General features: G+C 38.1%; 2 protein-coding genes across 2 annotated transcripts; one reads left to right on the top strand and one right to left on the bottom strand.

Annotated features, from left to right (window-relative positions):
• Window positions 1-126: 126 nt before the first annotated feature.
• On the top strand, window positions 127-4,337 carry LOC136678408 (4-hydroxybenzoate polyprenyltransferase, mitochondrial-like). The gene is made up of 9 exons (XM_066656465.1): window positions 127-369; window positions 510-589; window positions 1,492-1,842; window positions 2,188-2,354; window positions 2,871-2,992; window positions 3,429-3,514; window positions 3,598-3,731; window positions 3,863-4,051; window positions 4,176-4,337. The coding sequence occupies exons 3-9, from the start codon at window positions 1,536-1,538 to the stop codon at window positions 4,335-4,337; spliced, it is 1,167 nt and encodes a 388-aa protein (XP_066512562.1). The 5' UTR covers window positions 127-369; window positions 510-589; window positions 1,492-1,535.
• A 138-nt stretch (window positions 4,338-4,475) lies between these two features.
• Window positions 4,476-17,222, bottom strand: LOC136678629 (glycine dehydrogenase (decarboxylating), mitochondrial-like). The gene is made up of 25 exons (XM_066656694.1): window positions 16,896-17,222; window positions 16,351-16,429; window positions 13,697-13,832; window positions 13,203-13,367; window positions 13,031-13,108; window positions 12,549-12,696; window positions 12,148-12,344; window positions 11,911-12,007; window positions 11,718-11,823; window positions 11,480-11,619; window positions 11,283-11,363; window positions 11,074-11,171; window positions 10,455-10,539; window positions 10,329-10,370; window positions 9,973-10,115; window positions 9,369-9,444; window positions 8,090-8,215; window positions 7,812-7,961; window positions 7,214-7,326; window positions 6,954-7,095; window positions 6,731-6,842; window positions 6,542-6,637; window positions 6,087-6,259; window positions 5,078-5,158; window positions 4,476-4,948 (listed from the first exon to the last, which is right to left on the bottom strand). The coding sequence occupies exons 1-25, from the start codon at window positions 17,145-17,147 to the stop codon at window positions 4,811-4,813; spliced, it is 3,054 nt and encodes a 1,017-aa protein (XP_066512791.1). The 5' UTR covers window positions 17,148-17,222; the 3' UTR covers window positions 4,476-4,810.
• Between the last annotated feature and the right edge of the window lie 154 nt (window positions 17,223-17,376).

Below are 17,376 nucleotides of genomic sequence, written 5' to 3'. Positions count from 1 at the left end.
AACCCACAGCCCAAAGCAACTCTTCAGAAAAACAGTACCACTTAAATATTTATGAGCTCTTCAGTGGAACACTAAAACATAATTTCATGATCTTATCAAGTCCAAATACAACAAAGATACCATCCTTAGACACATCTTCAGTAAAAATATAAAATAGAGATAGAAAAAGCTGAGGAAACACAATGTAAAAAAGTGTTCACACGCTTATCAACAGAAAACCAGAAGTAAAAAAGAAAAACTAAAGCCTGTAATCTGAGCTGGTCATCTGAATTAGAGTAAACTCTTCTGTGTATGTTATACCAATGGCCACATGAGGGCGCTGATCACAACAGAGTGGAGCTGAAATAGAGACTTGTTTCTACATTTGAGGTAAAAACAAAATCAAGAGTTAAATACAGTGTTGCATGCACTGTAAAGCACTTTAAAGTGAATATGTTACTGAACAAAATCTGTACAAGCCCAAGTGTGCAAGTACAAGTTGTTGTTTTTTTGTCCCCTGCGGAACCAAGTGTCAGTCCGATGTTTTTGAAGGAAGATTATCACTACTGCACAACATCTTCACTGGAGGTAGAGGTGTTTTAAGGACGTTGTGAGTAAACCCTAAATATTACAGTTATTAAAATACCCCAAGATGCACTTATTATCTCATTTGTCAGCTTTGCCTTACACCTTAAAAGGTGCAGGAATTATAATCTGTTGCCATTTTAAGTTAGTTAACAGTTCCATATTTAAGGTGAAACGGAGAATTTGAGCAAGAAGCACTTGCTGTAATTATATTTTAAAGATAATTTGAAGTACTGATAAAATACATGATTTGCTTTCAAAAGTACTATTTCTAAAGGCAGTTTCACTCAAATAAAATACATTCAAAACATAGTCAATAATACTACAGACAGGACTAAAAATCATATTTGTAAACGATAGTAGCTTTACTGGAATAAAACAGTACTGCAGCAATATGTGGAGTGAAAACATTAGCACTAAAATGCTAATTTTATTTAGTGAGTTTATTATAGTATAATTCTAAAAACAAATGTTTTATTTTTTTCATCAACAGATGATGATACTTTCATAAAATGTAGAAACAGAAAAAGTTGAAATGTAGCTTTAAGATATAGGTCGCCTCTAAATATATCTCCTTGTCATACTGTCAGTATGATTCTGATACCATCATTAATCTCTTATTTACATAGATCTATTCTAAGTAAGGTTTTCAAAAATGCCAAAGCTGGTTCTTGTGTGGTTTTGCACAAGAACCTTTAAAATCCATTTCAAGTGTACATTTGATGGAATAAGAAGCATGCTGGGGATGTGTAGTCCAAACAGAGGCCAGTGTGTGCTCCAGCGTGTAATTACACCACAACACTGCCACTGAACAGTTTCCACTGAAGTCACCGTTTCCATTGTTAATAATTCATGAGCATGCAGAATGTTGATCATTTGCATATGAATTAAGAAACATACAATGCCTGTATTGGTTTTGTTTTACAGATGAGCCTGGTCTGTACATAGCTCTCACTGTCACAGATGACAAGATGATATCAACCAGATATTTAATGCTGCTGAACTCACATCCAGTAAGGAGAATCGCACCAAACACCTGTTATTTCTGTCAGTCCAACATCCAGAGGAACAAGAAAGATAACACAGCAGCTACATTTACATCAGGATTATGTTTTTCCAAGAGGGACTTTCAGAAACTGAACACAGGGTCTTTGGCTGGCCATGGCTATAGACTTTCAAGTAAGAGATTTTTCAGCCTCACGCCTGCTGGGATTGTAAACGCAGCTCCATCATCTGTGCAGCCATATCTACGTTTAATGAGACTGGACAAACCTATTGGTGAGGTGACATACAATGCACACCGTTCATTTATAATACTTAGTAACTAATTATCTAATAACAGTGTAGACATAACAACAATAATGATAATAACAAATAGGGTTTTCAGCACTTCACAAATTAATCTTGTAAAATAGACTATTGGTTTTGGCAGTTTTTTTAATAGTGTGTATGTGTGTTTAAGGCCACATAGCCTAATTAAACAAGCCTAAATATAATATAGGGTGAAATACTTTAAATAATTGTAATTAAATATGTTCCACTTGTTGTACACTCTACAAACAATGCTACCTTTCATTAACTAATGGTCATGTATTTTTTTATGACATATGTTTGTGCTGGTAGGGACATGGCTGCTTTATCTGCCTTGTACGTGGAGTATTGCACTGGCTGCAGACCCAGGGTGTCTCCCTGACCTGCGCTTGCTCGCTCTATTCGGCACAGGAGCGCTGCTGATGAGAGGAGCCGGCTGCACCATCAATGACATGTGGGATAAAGACTTTGACAAGAAGGTAAAAAGTTTAAAGTAAAGTATTTATGTCTTATTTAAACAATCACGATGTTGGTGTTGGAGGAGTTGGAATCTGAAGAAACATGGAGCTAAATCTTATTTTCTCTGGCTAAATCTGGCTATTTTCTCTGCTTAAATCTTAAGGTAACAGACCTTACTAGATTTAGTATTACCTGCAAACTAACACTTCCTCGTACTTTACAATGCTGTTAAAGATATTTAAAACTGAACGGTTTACGTGGTCTGAGACAAACTCACTTGGATTAAACATTTGTGGCAGATTCATTTATGACATTGAGTAGCAATTATTCAATGAAGGCTTAGACAAGCTCTGGCTGTTGGACTTTTTCAGTTATGGGCTCCTTAGTATTATCACAAGTTAGTTTACACAACACAAGTGTTTTGATTAGAGTGCATTACTAAATTGACCATTCAATATTTATGCAACCATTCAGTTTTCATATTTTGACTCTGTTTGAGACAAGTCTGTGAAACACACATTGTCTGTTCCATGTAGGTGTCTCGGACGGCCACAAGACCCATAGCAGCAGGTCAGATCTCTCGCTTCCAGGCTCTGCTCTTTTTGGGGGGTCAGTTGAGCTTAGCACTGAGTGTCCTACTCTGTCTGAACTATTATAGGTACAGTTGTCTAAACATCTTTCATTGTGTATCTCATTTTTTTCCCCCTGCACTTTGGTTTATATGTTTTTTTTGTACTCAGTTTGTACAAGATACACCATGTTCTTTTACATGACATGATCTGTTTTGTTATCCCAGATTTGAACTTAGTTCAGATTGAAAGTTTGAAGTTGGCTATTCCAGGGTTAGACAGAACCTTGACTTAAGGTTGGCTAAGCAAGAAAACATGCTCCTTAAGGCAGGCCCCTGGTCCGAGAGTACCTCAGTTCTTCATGTATTGATTTTTACCCTGCTCGAACACATCTGAAATAATTAGATAATTAAACCATAAGTTGATTTGGATGTGATGAAGCAAAAAAATGTGCTGAAATATTATTCCTTTTGTAGAGCTCTTGGCTAAAATACGTCTTGGCTTTCCTTTTTTGTTTCCTTTTAGCATTGCACTTGGTGCAGCCTCTTTATCCCTGGTTGTCACCTACCCTCTAATGAAGAGAATCACATACTGGCCTCAGTTGGTCTTAGGTATGATACAAAACTTGGATGAAAAATATATTTATGTTTAATTGAATGTTGTAAAGTGAAAGAAGTTATCTTTATTCTGTAAGGTCTTACTTTTAACTGGGGAGCTTTGCTGGGCTGGACTGCCGTGATGGGATCATGTGACTGGTCTGTCTGTCTACCACTGTATTTCTCAGGAATCATGTGGACATTGATATATGACACTATCTACGCCCATCAAGTAATACCTTCTGCTTAACCTGTTAAATTTTGCAATGAAGTATTAGTACCTGTTTGTATTAGCAATATTTGGGTGCATAAGAGTAGTTTTGTTCTTCTTTTTACTGTCTGTAACCCTTGTTACTTGTGTAGGACAAAGATGATGATGTTAAATTGGGTGTGAAGTCCACCGCTCTGAGGTTCCAGGAGCAGACAAAGCCTTGGCTGAGTGCCTTCACTGTGGCAATGCTCTCTGGACTGGTGCTAGCAGGAACTAATGCTGACCAGACTCTTCCCTACTATGCATCAGTGTCAGCAGTTGCTGCTCATTTAACACATCAGGTCAGTGCTGGTTAATGATGATGTTGAGAATGTTCCATTTGACATTAAAGCAAATTAACTTTAAGGTTCCAAATATTATTAGAAAGCCGTTACAAATTAATGTTTTTAATGTTCCAATCCATAGATCTATTCTTTGGACATCAATAAGCCTGAAGATTGCTGGAAGAAATTTGCATCCAATCGTAATGTAGGACTTCTGCTATTCTTGGGAATAGTTGTTGGAAATTTGTGGAAGAAAAGAAATGAGAGTCAATATGAAATATCTCTGAGCTCTATTCCTAAATAAAACAATGTTTTTAATACTATCTATAAAGTGTTTTTGCTTTAGAAATAATATAAATGTAAAAACGTATTGCTCACTTAGATGTTCCTTTAAAATATTTATTGTATTTCTACAAACAATTTCTAATCATTTCTTAAATAATTAGATTCAGATACATCTATAAAAATTAATGTCAACATTGAGAACAGTGGCCGTAAGTTAACTACATACAGTGAAAACAAAATCCATACATCTAAACATATTCATACAGGGAATGAACAGAAATATAAAAACCAAAACCTATACAAGTAAATCTCTAAATCTGAACCAAGTATCGATTATTTTAGTACCACAATGGACAGCTAAAGAGAGGAAGGGTAAAGATTTGTACATTGCACAAAATGAGAAGCGAGGCACCACGGGTATAACCAATGGAGACTTGAGTGGTTTTTGCTGAACATTTATCGTTTCAAAACTGGGATGTGGTTAGAAGGTTGTCACGAGGAAGCCCGTTCTTCATAGGGAGATTCATACAACTCCATCGGGGGACAGGTACACACAAGATGCTGGTCACCATAGATGTCATCGATTCTTGAAATTGTGGGCCAGAATTTGGTCTCAGGTCTCACAAATGGCTGAAATAGTGCAGAAATAATTTTGCATCATATGTAAAATAGAGAAATAATATAGATTTTGGAAATAAGTTAGTTTTGCATCCTGTATAACAATATCTAAACCATATATAAAAGGCATAAGCCACATACCATGGGGAAAGCAGCATACTCCCTGGAGTAGGGTCTGTCCCATGTGGACGAAGCAATGCAAGCAAGGGAATGGGGAGCCATCTGTGTATAATATTAAAAAAATAATTAAACACTCTGCAGTTTCTCTACGAATCCAAAATTTCTCATATTGTCTGTGCTTTACCCAAAACTCTTTAAGCTAGCCACTAGGGCTGTGCCATATCGTATCGTTCACAATAATAAATGATTTTAAAAAAAGTCCATATTGTGATATCATGATATTCTAACATGTTTACCTAACAACGTCATGCAATTAGCCATATGGCATACGTTCTTTACATGAGTTGTTTGGGCACAGTAAAATACAGTAGAAAGTGGCTCTGAACGATAAAATAAAAACCATTTAATAATATTATATTAAATATATATTAAAACTAATATAACTTTTCTTTGTTGCAATAGTGTGTTCTCAAAGTTAATAAAAGTATTTTTCATTGTTTCGTCATATCGCCATGGATATCGTTATCATGAAAATACCCTAAAATATCGTGATAATATTTTAGGGCAATATTGCCCACCCCTACTAGCTACTGTTGCAAATACCAAATAAGAAATTGTATGCAATATAACTCACCAATAAGTTCTTATTACATCTACATTTCGAGCATGTGACTACGTTTACATGAATCAGTATGGATTTTTATAGTCACAGTTAGGATAGATCACTTTTATTGTGATGTAGTGAAACTAATGCAAGTAGGTGATAAATGTGTCTAGCTACAGCATCATAGTACATTTCTAAAGCTCAGCCTTTTAAATTGTGTATGGAATATTATACAGTAACTAAAAAAAATCTGATGTGTATAATCTATGTATATTTTGTAGTTTCAAATAATGCACTATATATTTTCTCAATGAGGTGGATGTCATTTTCCCCCAATGTGCAATAAATCTAGTTCAACCCCAACAGCTGCTACAAAATAATGCATTTGTGGCAGAAAAAAAATTGGGCAATAGGCTCTTTGCCAACCTTTAGTGGGTTAACGCGAGTGTCCATCCTGCCTTCCTCAATGTCTAAAATTTCTTGTCGAATGGCCACCAGGGCATCACAGAAACGATCCAGCTCACTCTTGTCCTCAGATTCTGTAGGCTCGATCATCAGTGTCCCAGCCACAGGCCATGACATGGTAGGAGCATGGAAACCTGATAAATAAGACAGAAATTAATCCTATAAACTAGTGTGTGTCTTAATAAGACAATTATCTATGGCAATGATTCTCAGTCCTGGTCCTGGAGTACCATCGCCCTGTTTAAGAGAATCCTTTGCTTCAAACATTGCTGAGGTAACTCATGAACTAATTACCAACCACTTCCTGAGTTGAACTGAGAGTTTTAGCACAGGGAGAACATTACGGTCAGTGGTACTCCAGAACCAGGATTGACAATCACTGATCTATGGAGTTTGCTGAGGCATATCATCTGTACCGTAATCTTGCAGCCTTTTAGCAACGTCCACTGCCTCAATGTTTGCAGTCTTCTTGAAAGGTCGGACATCCAAAATAAATTCATGTGCAACAAAACCTGTGATAGAAGGTTTTTACTTTTTAGTTAAAAACAATACCCCAAAATGAGATTAACTGAGTATTCACATCTTGACATTTCATGACCATATACCTTTGGAACCCCTAAAGAGGATTTTGTAATGGTTCTCCAGTCTCTTTGCCATATAGTTTGCATTAAGGATGGCCACTTCCGTTGCATGCCTTAGACCTTTTGAGCCCATCATCTAAATAGTAGAGTAAAATACATAAAATTATTCATAATCAAACAGATTCAACACGGTTTTCCACAAATAAGCTTCTTGTCCTGGCAAAAAAGGCTTTAAAACCCTCATTACCTTGATGTAGGCCCAAGAGATGGGCAGGATGGCACTGGAACCCCAGGGGGCAGCACTGATTGTTCCCAGAGAGCTTAAAGCGTTGCTAGATTGCATGTTCACCACTGGGTGGCTTGGAAGAAATGGAGCAAGATGCTGCTTTCTGAAACAAAAAGGTGTTATCGCATAAATTACACTGAACAAGACACCCATCTGGTATATGTGATCTTGGATCATTCTTTAAAAGTAATGGTGCAGTGAAACAGCTTTTCACCACTTACACGCCAATGGGACCCATGCCTGGACCTCCACCTCCATGAGGAATACAAAACGTTTTGTGAAGATTCAAGTGAGAAACATCTGAGCCGTAATCTCCTGGCCGACACAATCCCACCTGGGGTAAAAAGCAGAGATCAAACGTGTTTTTGTTAATAATCATTTTGGTATAAATCTGGCTTTTGAGAGATCAAAGCCAACAAACAATGGACTCTGAAAGAGCTCTTTCAAAGTGCAGGAACCACCGCACTAAAGTGAAAACTTGTGGTCATTGAGCCCTCAATACAAACAACCCTGTCTAAGGTTGTTTAAAACACGAAGCATGTTTACATGATCAGCTTTCAAACATAACATTCTGCCTCCAAGAATAAAAATGTAACCAATTATGTAACAGCAGCTTTGTTTTTTATGCATATTGAAAAGCAGGATAAAGTTCACAAACAGTGTGATTTAATAACGCTTAATTTGGGCTAGCGAACTGGCTTACACCCTTTTGATATAGAATCTAAAGAAATGTATTGACACACTATGCTTCAGATGAATCAGATCAGTTTTGACCTCACTACTGTTTAACACTGAGTGACTTCTTCTAAAGGGTCTCACCTGTGCATTCATGTTGGCCCCATCTAGATACACCTGTGCACCATTCTGGTGAATAAGGTCACAAACCTCACTCACATTCTCCTCAAACACACCATTTGTTGAGGGATAAGTGATCATTATAGCAGCCAGGTTTGTCTTGTGTTTGTCCACCTGTGTAAATATTGAAAAACAGGAACTTGGTCAATGCCACACAAAATACACTCATCTTTTATAATAAAGTTCCAAATTAATTGGTAGTTGGTATCTGAATGTAAGATAAACAGCACAGTATACTGTACCATAGCCTTCAGGTGAACCACATCAATATTGCCGTCTTTGTCCACCTCCACCACCTGAACTTTCAAACCAGCCATTTGAGCACTTGCAGGGTTGGTGCCATGAGCTGACTTGGGAATCAGACACACCTGGAATCCAGACAGGGCAAAAGGTTATTAGATTAATGTTGTGTAGTCAAAGTAATTGCATAATCCACAAAAGATAAAAATGGGTCATTCTTGTCAGCATTATAGGGGAAAATAATAAAGATTCAACTATGGTGATAATGATCTATGATCATAATATTAAAATAGTAAAATGAAATTTGTGCATGCTAATAATTAGACAAATAATTAGACAATTCATTCAGTAACCATTTATCTATAATTATCTTCAGCTTTGTGCATGTTTAGATAACTTCCTGAGTAAGGCTGCACACTTGACAGATCATAAGATTTCCATTAAACTCAATAAAACCAAAAAAACCCACAATTAAGCAAAAAAATGTGAGCAATCTTTACAAGGACACCACGACACACAATCCTGGTCATGTTTGGTAACTGCTTATGAAAGACAAAATGCAAACTGATCAGGCGATGGTAGAGAGTTCTCTGCTTTTGAAGAGGGGGAAAAAAAAAATCACCAAATATGGAACTTAGTGTTGAAGGGAAATGTGCTAACCTTATGAAATAGAGTGTTTTTTTCTATCTCTTATTTGCTCAACCATGGCAGTTTGGACCTTGACTGTTTCAGGAGCTTACCGGCTATCTAAGATGTGCTTATAAAGGAGTTGTTAAAACAAAGGCCAGATTACAAAATCTTCGAACAACTTTAACATGTCACCTTATCTTTGATATCTTGTGTTTTTTCCCCTCTGTCATGTTGCACACCATTACCTGAAATTGCAACTGTTCAGCATTTTTTTTTTGTCATTATTAATTGCCATTCTCTTCTGCCATAAACTAGTTTTCTCAAGCCACAGCAAGCAGTACAGCCGCTGTAACACCAGTATCACCTTCAACATAATCTAATTATTTCCATTAAAAGTTAAGCCCATTCTAAAAATCTGTCAGGTTAGACAGCAGGTCAAAAACCACTCCGGAGTTTGGCTCTGGCCACTGAGTAGTTCAATTATCCTTATCTGTTTTTAGACCATGCTTAAAGACAGACACCAGGATGCAATCTTCTTTAAAGCCATTATCTGGATGCTCCATTTAGTCATGACTGTTTTTCTGTGGATTGATCAAAGTAATTCTGATCAGTCTTCACTACCAGTGAGTTACTAAAACAGTGGATACTCACTGTTCTATGCGACTCGCCTTTGGAATTAAGGTAGGCTTTGATGGCAGCCAGCCCAGCATACTCCCCCTGAGCACCACTGAAAGACAAAGCAACCAAACATTCTGTTAAGCACCAATGACAACCTCTACCTCAGCAAATCACAGTTCAAAGATCACACCACTTGGTCCATCTCAGGACATTAATGTTTTAAGTGTTAACTAGACAACATGCTTTATGAAATGTTGCAGCCTGTGGTTGGGTTATCTAAGCAGATTCAAGTATTAATATTAAATGGTTTATCTATCAACTGGGAGAACGGATGGTTCATTGAATTTTCTAATGGCATCAGCGCTTAATTAATCAACCTGTAAATGTGGATGTCTAAAAAACGATAAATAATGCTTCTTCTCATTTTCATTAACAGACTTTTTAGCTTATCAGATGCAAACTGAAAAGTTACAATCGAGAATTCATGGGGACGACATTGGGTGATTTGCCAAATTCAAAGAAAGCTATAATTATAAGGGCTATTTGAATACATGGAATGCTTCATTTCCATTCTATAGAATTACATTGCGTATTAAGATAATAAATATTGTAGTACAGAAGTGCATGTATTGCTTGCCTATTTGGTTGGAAGGATATCTTGTCGTATCCTGTGACCTCACAAAGATCCCTCTCCAGCTGACGAAAGAGCTGTTGATAACCCTCTGCCTGGTCCAGCGGCACAAAGGGGTGGATATTAGCAAATTCCCGCCAGGTGATTGGCTGCCAGCAAGAGAGAAAAGCACTCATGTAAATGGATTTGTTCACAGTGTGTCAATATCCATTTTGAGAAGCGATGAGGGGTAGAGACACATTCCAATGCATGTAGGGTGTAGGGTCATGGTGACGACATACATTCTTATATTCGACTCAACAATACCCTTGACAACACCAACACTTTTCAGGATTTTGTAGTACAGAATAACAATGTCTCACCATAAGTTCTGAGGAGCTGTTCAGCTTCATTGTGCATGATCCCTAAATTAAAGCACAGTTTTAATAGGCCGTTTGTTAAAAGGCGATGACATGAAATTAAATTAGACTCATTTATTAATTACTTACCAAAGGAATCATACTGTGTACAAGTGAAATGTCTTTATTCTCCAGTCTTTTCATATATCGCACAATGTTAGTCTCTGAATGATAACTGCAAATGCCAAGAATAAAAATAAAATGATTATAAAAATGATATCTAATGCTACACAAAAACATTCAACCTTGAACAACTTATTACTACGGTTAATCCACTCATAGGCTGCTGTAATAACATTCTGCTTGACAGTAGGACTGCTGCATTACAGGTCTTTCTAAACACAAACAGTTTAATCCGAGATGACGTTAATGTTTTGTTTAGCATCATATTTCCCAAAAAATATAAATCTCAAAGATTGCAGTTAAGTACTCTTTCATTTTACTTCACTTCACACCAAATTAGTAACTGCATTAATTACAAATATACCATGTCAGTGTATCCTTATGGTGAAATAGCACACAAGATTAGATAAGGAAATTGAGCTATTTTTCCAAAGCCCTCAGAGTGGAGGTGATACTGAATGACAATTGTTTATTGCCTTGCCCTTAGAAGGCTAAGGCCTCATAGTTGTATAAACGCCCAATCAGCATTTTAGCTTGAAAGTACCACAATTAATAACATGTTATTCCTAAAAACATAACGACAAACCTGTTGAACACTGGGTGGGTGAGGAACTTGCTGGTCCTCTTAAAAGGACTTGCCAGCAAGCCTTTTGTTCTTTCACTCATTTTCTCTGCAATGAGCTCCTAAAAAATAGGAAAATGCAAATTAAAACTATTGCTTACAGAATGATCAATACCCTACTATGGTAACTGTGACCTGGTAATCATAGTATTTTATCATTTGGGCACACTTACAGCAGATGATTCACATCCAAAGACCCAGAGCAAGTCATCCAAGTCTCTCTCTGTAACTGTCTCATCCAAAGACACACCAAGCTGAAACCATTCCAACCACATATTTCAAATGTCTCTGTGCTATTATAAAAAAATCATAAGTGTCATTAAAATATTGAAATGATTGTAGGCTTAAGCAATTTCCTGAGAGTTCTTACCACTCCTTCACTATAGACCCGCAGGTTAATCTCACGCTGTTCAGCCTTCTCCAGAATGTCCTTGGCAGCCACACCACAGTGAATCTTCAGTGTGTCAAAGAATGTTTCATGCTGGAGCTTGTGTCCAGCTCTAATAAGCCCTGTATTAACATGAAGATAAGTGACAAAACTTGTAGATACCTGGCAGATGATTAATAAACCGCCTTATGTGTCATAGAATGAATAACTGAGGACATACCTTCAGCAAGAATCAGGGTTGCGTTGTGAGTCCTCTCAGCAATGTGCCTTAGGCCCTGAGGGCCATGGTACAGTGCATACATAGCAGCCATGTTTGCTAAGAGAGCCTAAAAAACAGGAGCCGTTAAATACTAAGTCACCAACGGCTGTATCTTTGACATGTAGCACCATGTTATTTGCTTATACTCTGGAACCTGGGCAGTGCAGATGTTGCTTGTGGCTTTGTCTCGTCGGATGTGCTGCTCCCTTGTCTGCAGAGCTAGACGATACACTTCTTTACCAGCAGCATCCCTGTTAGTGAGGGGGGAGGGGTGGAAAGGAATGTGTGAATTAAGATCTTTCCAACAGAAATAACATTAACCTCACAGATAACAACCACTCATCCAAATATAATAACAAAAATGCTAAAATTATACGTTATAGACACTCACCTGGTAACTCCAACCATCCTACCTGGCATCATCCTGACCAGGTTTTCTTTAACTGAGAAGAAAGCTGCGTGAGGTCCACCATAACAGAGAGGCACTCCAAAGCGCTGGGAGCTGCCCAAGGCAATGTCTACTCCAAACTCTCCAGGTGGACGCAAGACGCAGAGTGCCAGCAAATCAGTAGCGCAGCAAGCCAGTGCCTTTAAGTAAAATGTAGCATGAAGCAAATGTTAATGTCAGTGAAGCAAATCCCCATTTGGAATTAATTTAACTGAAATTCCATGTGCCATAACACTTTAAACAAAGCCTTATACACATGGTATTGTTGCATCAATTCACTTTTAGTTACAGTTTTAAAAAGAAACTTTTAAGAGTTTAAAATTTAAAGTCACAGTTTTACATACCCCCCCCTTGTGGGCCCGATCCACAAGTTCAGAGAAGTCCTCCACTCGTCCTTCAGTGTCAGGGTACTGGAAGAGGACTCCACTCACATCCTTCCCACTGAAGTCCATCTCATGAGGCAGTTTTAGCACAGTCTTTACCCCAATGTAACTAAACATATAACATTTATCAGAAATTAATCTGGATAGTAGTCTACATTTAACTTTATACTGGTGAAAATCAATTCTGTGATGTTTTCCTAATTCACCTGGTATCAGCCCTAATACATGCTTACTGTTATTCTCTGCTAAAAAGAATGTCCTATGAACCTGATATAGTTTGTTTGAAATACTCATGTTTTCTGTGCTACTTCTTTTAATATTACATCAAATAATATATTGTATATAATTATAGATCTATGCCAGAAAAGCTATAGCACCCAGAACTACATACAAGTACACATTCCACTCAATTTCATTCCTGAAGCTAATTCAAAGCGACATACTTTGCTCTTGTCTGCACCACAGCAATGGTCTGTGGATGGCAACGGGGATCAATGTAGAATGTTCTTCTCTTGTTTTGCCTGAGGACGAGAAGAAGCCAAATCAAACACATGAATATTAATAATGTTTCTAAATTCACCCGTGTTTTCTGGGACCTTAAAGAAGTGAGCTAACCTGTGACAAAGCTGCATGGCCTCAGCAGCTGCAGTGCCTTCATCCAGAAGTGAAGCATTGGCCACTGCCATTCCAGTGATGTCACACACCATGGTCTGGTAGTTAAGTAGGCTCTCCAAACGACCCTGTGCGACCTCAGGCTGGTAGGGGGTGTACTGAGTCACCCTGGTAGGGAAAGATTTAAGCAGAAAGGGCCAAAGAAAACACACAATTTTATTTATTTATTTATTTTTCCTCTGAAGATATTCTGAAATACATTCTGAGTAACTGGAAATATATAAAAGATATAAGGTATAAAGTTTAACTGAAGAAAAGCTTACTGGTTGGAGATATTTAGTATCATTAATTACAATTGCATATGTATGCCAGCTGGTCACATGGATGCAACTTTCAAAAGAGCTAAAATGTTTCTACTGCCTTAATATGCTTCATAACAGCATTGTTTAAGATACAGAATGATATCAAATTCTTAAAAACGTATAAAAGACACACACCATCCAGAGTTTTCTAGAAGATTTCTCTGTATGACAGGAGGCACAGAGCAGTTATAATAACCCATTCCTATGTAGGATCGCCACATCTTGTTCTTGGAAGCAATCTTTTGCAGTGTGTCAAGGATTTCATTTTCACCTGTGAAGAAATAATTCAGCAGTTAAGTAAATGGCATTTCTTCTGATTCTGATTCTGAAATATTAAGCATGAAGAATGAAATGAATGGAATTTAATGAACCAAGTTGTTTAATAGAACCACAGTAACTCATAAGGAATGTTTGAGAGACTTTATGATTTACTGAAAGCAAACCATTCCTCCTCACATGTCTGCAGTGTTGCCACCACTTACTGTCAATCTAATTCAAACTGACAAATGAGAAAAAGAATGAATTAGGCCCTCAGAATAGACCCTGCCAGGAAAACCCTGTACTGATGCACCATCAAATGAAAGCAGCTACCCATCCATTTATTTATGGAGTGACTGGCCTTGTGACTCAAGTCTAGTTAGGAAACTAGGTTTTCTCAGGAAAACTAGATTTATCCCTGGCAAAGATTTCATATCTACACATCCAAGATGGAACATTTAAAATAGGTGCACATGTTATGATGTAGTTTGACAGATTTTATAACAGGGATTTTCAGAGTATAACATGAATGTAGGTCAGTATTTAAAGCACACAACTGTGTTTCCAGACAGAGAATTTAACTTAGTGCAGCATAGTATGTGGTACGCAAAATGAATGTAGCTCTATTAGTCCTCTAACAAAACCTCAGATGAAATCAAATGTTGTGATGGATTAATTACTGTGAGCCTTTCAAGTACACGTTTTACACCCCTACATGCAAGCTCCACATTTAAATTCACAGTATCCTATAAAACTACTGCTGCTACAAAATGATTCATGACTTTAATCAATCAAGGGGATATATATAGTGCATGTGTGGTTTATAAATTACTCAAGACAGTAGAGAGTGGATGATGGGCACATATGGGCCATTTCCTGATGGCTAAGTAACTAGTTTATTTCCAGTTGCTCAGGCGCATTGGAACCTGTGCATAGAGACACAAGAATTCCCCAGGCATTGTACTGCAGCTTAGTAACACAGCAACTCAGCAGGGCAAAGACAATCCTGTAGCGCAGGCTGAGGTAGAAGCATTAAAAACAACCATGCTTCAATATCAACTAGGATTCCTCATCTTTAAAGCCTGGATTTAAAACACACTTTTTTTAAGCATGCAACTGCGTTTGGGACATTATTTAGTTTATCTAGATTTTGTAATTACAATGTTTCCCAACAAATTAAAGCTGGGTCCCAACTATCATAAAATGGACTAAACTGGGAATGAATACATTCTTTTTTACATCACAATTGGCTAAAATAGTGCTTTAGGGTCAACCTCTTAAATCATTAGAAGTGCAAACGCTTTTTTGTGCATGTGAAAGGGTGGGAGGGTGCTCCATCTATTGTTGAGATGTGAATCCCTCACTGGATTTGCAAAACCAAGCTCTAGGCAGCTGAACCAGCAAAATCCAGTAAGGCCCCCCATCGAGTTCTTCAGCATGGCTTGCTTTGTTACAGCAGCAGACGAAACCGACACCTGAGCATTACATCACACTTTGTGATAAACTGGAGTGATCTTCTTTATACAGTTAAGACATCAATGCTCATGCTATTATTTCAGAAATCAGATTATGCAATTTATTACAGATTAGTATTTCTCCACCCAAATTCTACTTGCAGTCAAATATGTGTGTGTATTAATATGACTTATAAACAGTGTGAGTATAATAAAATATTAAATTGAATAAATCTGTACTTGGCAGCATTAACAAGATGCACGTTTTAAAAATGTGTAAGATTCTAATGAACCGATGGTGCTGTGACACCACCACAGTGAAATAGTCGTACTGTCCGTTCAAAATCAAAAATGCCGTTTTTTAAATAATGTTTCCATCAAAAACACTAAAGCCCTCCATTAAAATCAAATGAACTGCTCTGAAGATCCTTTCATGCATAAGCTCTGAACTGATGTCTAAACCTTCAAACAAGCAGAAGGATGTCTCAGAAAGATGTATAATGTCTGTTTGCGTGGTGCTGTTTCCCATACCGTTTAAAAATATATAAAAGCCAAGGTTAAGCAAAAAAATAAAATAAAATAAAAAAAAAAAACAGAAAGAAACCGGTCCATGCAGTGCACAGGGCGTGATGTAATGGCAACACTAACCAGATCAAACTGGCCGAGTGACGGGAGCTCAGAGCTGAACTTTACACTCTGCTGCTCGCCCTGTTGGCATGGGCTGAGGGCAAAAACAACTCCTAATATGTTCAAAGGAAGACTTTTCATGGAGGAAAGAAGCCCCCCCACTCCACTAAAGGTCTATTTGGCACACAATGAGCGTGCAACCCACATTCCGCTTCTTTTGTTCCCAGTCAGACAAAATATCTAGGGCTTCTGACAGACTACAGTTATATTTTAGTCAATAACATGAAGAGAATGTTGTTTATCTCTCCTACAGGGTTTTTTGTGAAGGTACACCCAGAATTGAGATGTTGATGAACTGGATCTTGCTGAATATGAATTAGTGATGGACTCACATCAACACAAAACACGTGCTCTCCCGCTCTCTCAGAGAGAGTTTCAGAAAATACTTACACACTGGGTCGTCCATTTTCAGACTCCTTTGCAGGCGAATTGATGATGGGATTGTTTTTTCTATGAGTTCCGTAATGGACTGAAATAAGAGAGAAAACAAAACGTCACAATGGTGTTTACTCATGTGTGTGTATCTAATTAACGAGGCTGTGGGTAGCTCTTTATTAGGTCTCTATCCAACTTTACAGCAACATTTCCCGTCATCAGTCATCATCTTATTCGTGTTTTCTGTCATTCTATACTTTCTAGACTGAATTTTTCATCATTTAACGACATCATTCTAACCTAAATGTTTCGATATCTGATGCTTTGCTTTTTTATTCTATTATTTATGTAGTTTCTTGTTGGAATTATTCACAACAGATGCCAGAAATAAGTTGGAAACAGATTACGAAGCAGGCGAAGAGCAGGCGAACTGAATATATCCAAACTATTACTTTTACATTAACACTGAAATGTCTGGAGCAGGAAGAATATGACAGAAAAGTCACGTTTAAATAAAGTGCGTGTCTAAAGACCGCGGTGTTTATCCTCCGCGCGCTCACCTCGAGGCCGAGTGTATTCAGCATCTCTCTCTTCTCTTTATCCCCGGGGCCAATGTGTCTCTCCGCGAAGTCGTCGTGCCGCGGCAGAATCCTCTCAATCTTTCGCGACCCCACACTCGCGGTGGTCCTGAGTCCGCAAACGCGAACATTATTAACATTATTAACGGACACAAGTCTCTCGCAGACGCGGCGTGTCTCGCGGGCGCTCACGGTCCTAGTGACGACGCGCCACGCTCTCGCGCAGCTCTGCATCCTGAAAACAGCCGACAATAAACCAGAGGGAAAACTAACTATTCAAACTCCGCGAGGAGACCGTGCTCGCGCCGCTCCAGCAAACTCCTTAAAAGTGTTCCGCACCTACGCCCCCTAACTCTGTCGGGGGCGGGAGTGGCCAATCCGAGAGCGCGAGGGCCGTGACGTCGTCTCCAACTTTTTCTCACGTGCTGGGAGAAAGCCCGGAGTTTTTTTTCGAGGATCTACG

This window comes from Hoplias malabaricus, chromosome Y, assembly GCF_029633855.1.
Source record: "Hoplias malabaricus isolate fHopMal1 chromosome Y, fHopMal1.hap1, whole genome shotgun sequence".
Classification (NCBI taxonomy): Eukaryota; Metazoa; Chordata; class Actinopteri; order Characiformes; family Erythrinidae; genus Hoplias; species Hoplias malabaricus.
The sequence above is the reverse complement of the archived record's forward strand: the minus strand, read 5'-3'. Positions and strand labels throughout refer to the sequence as shown.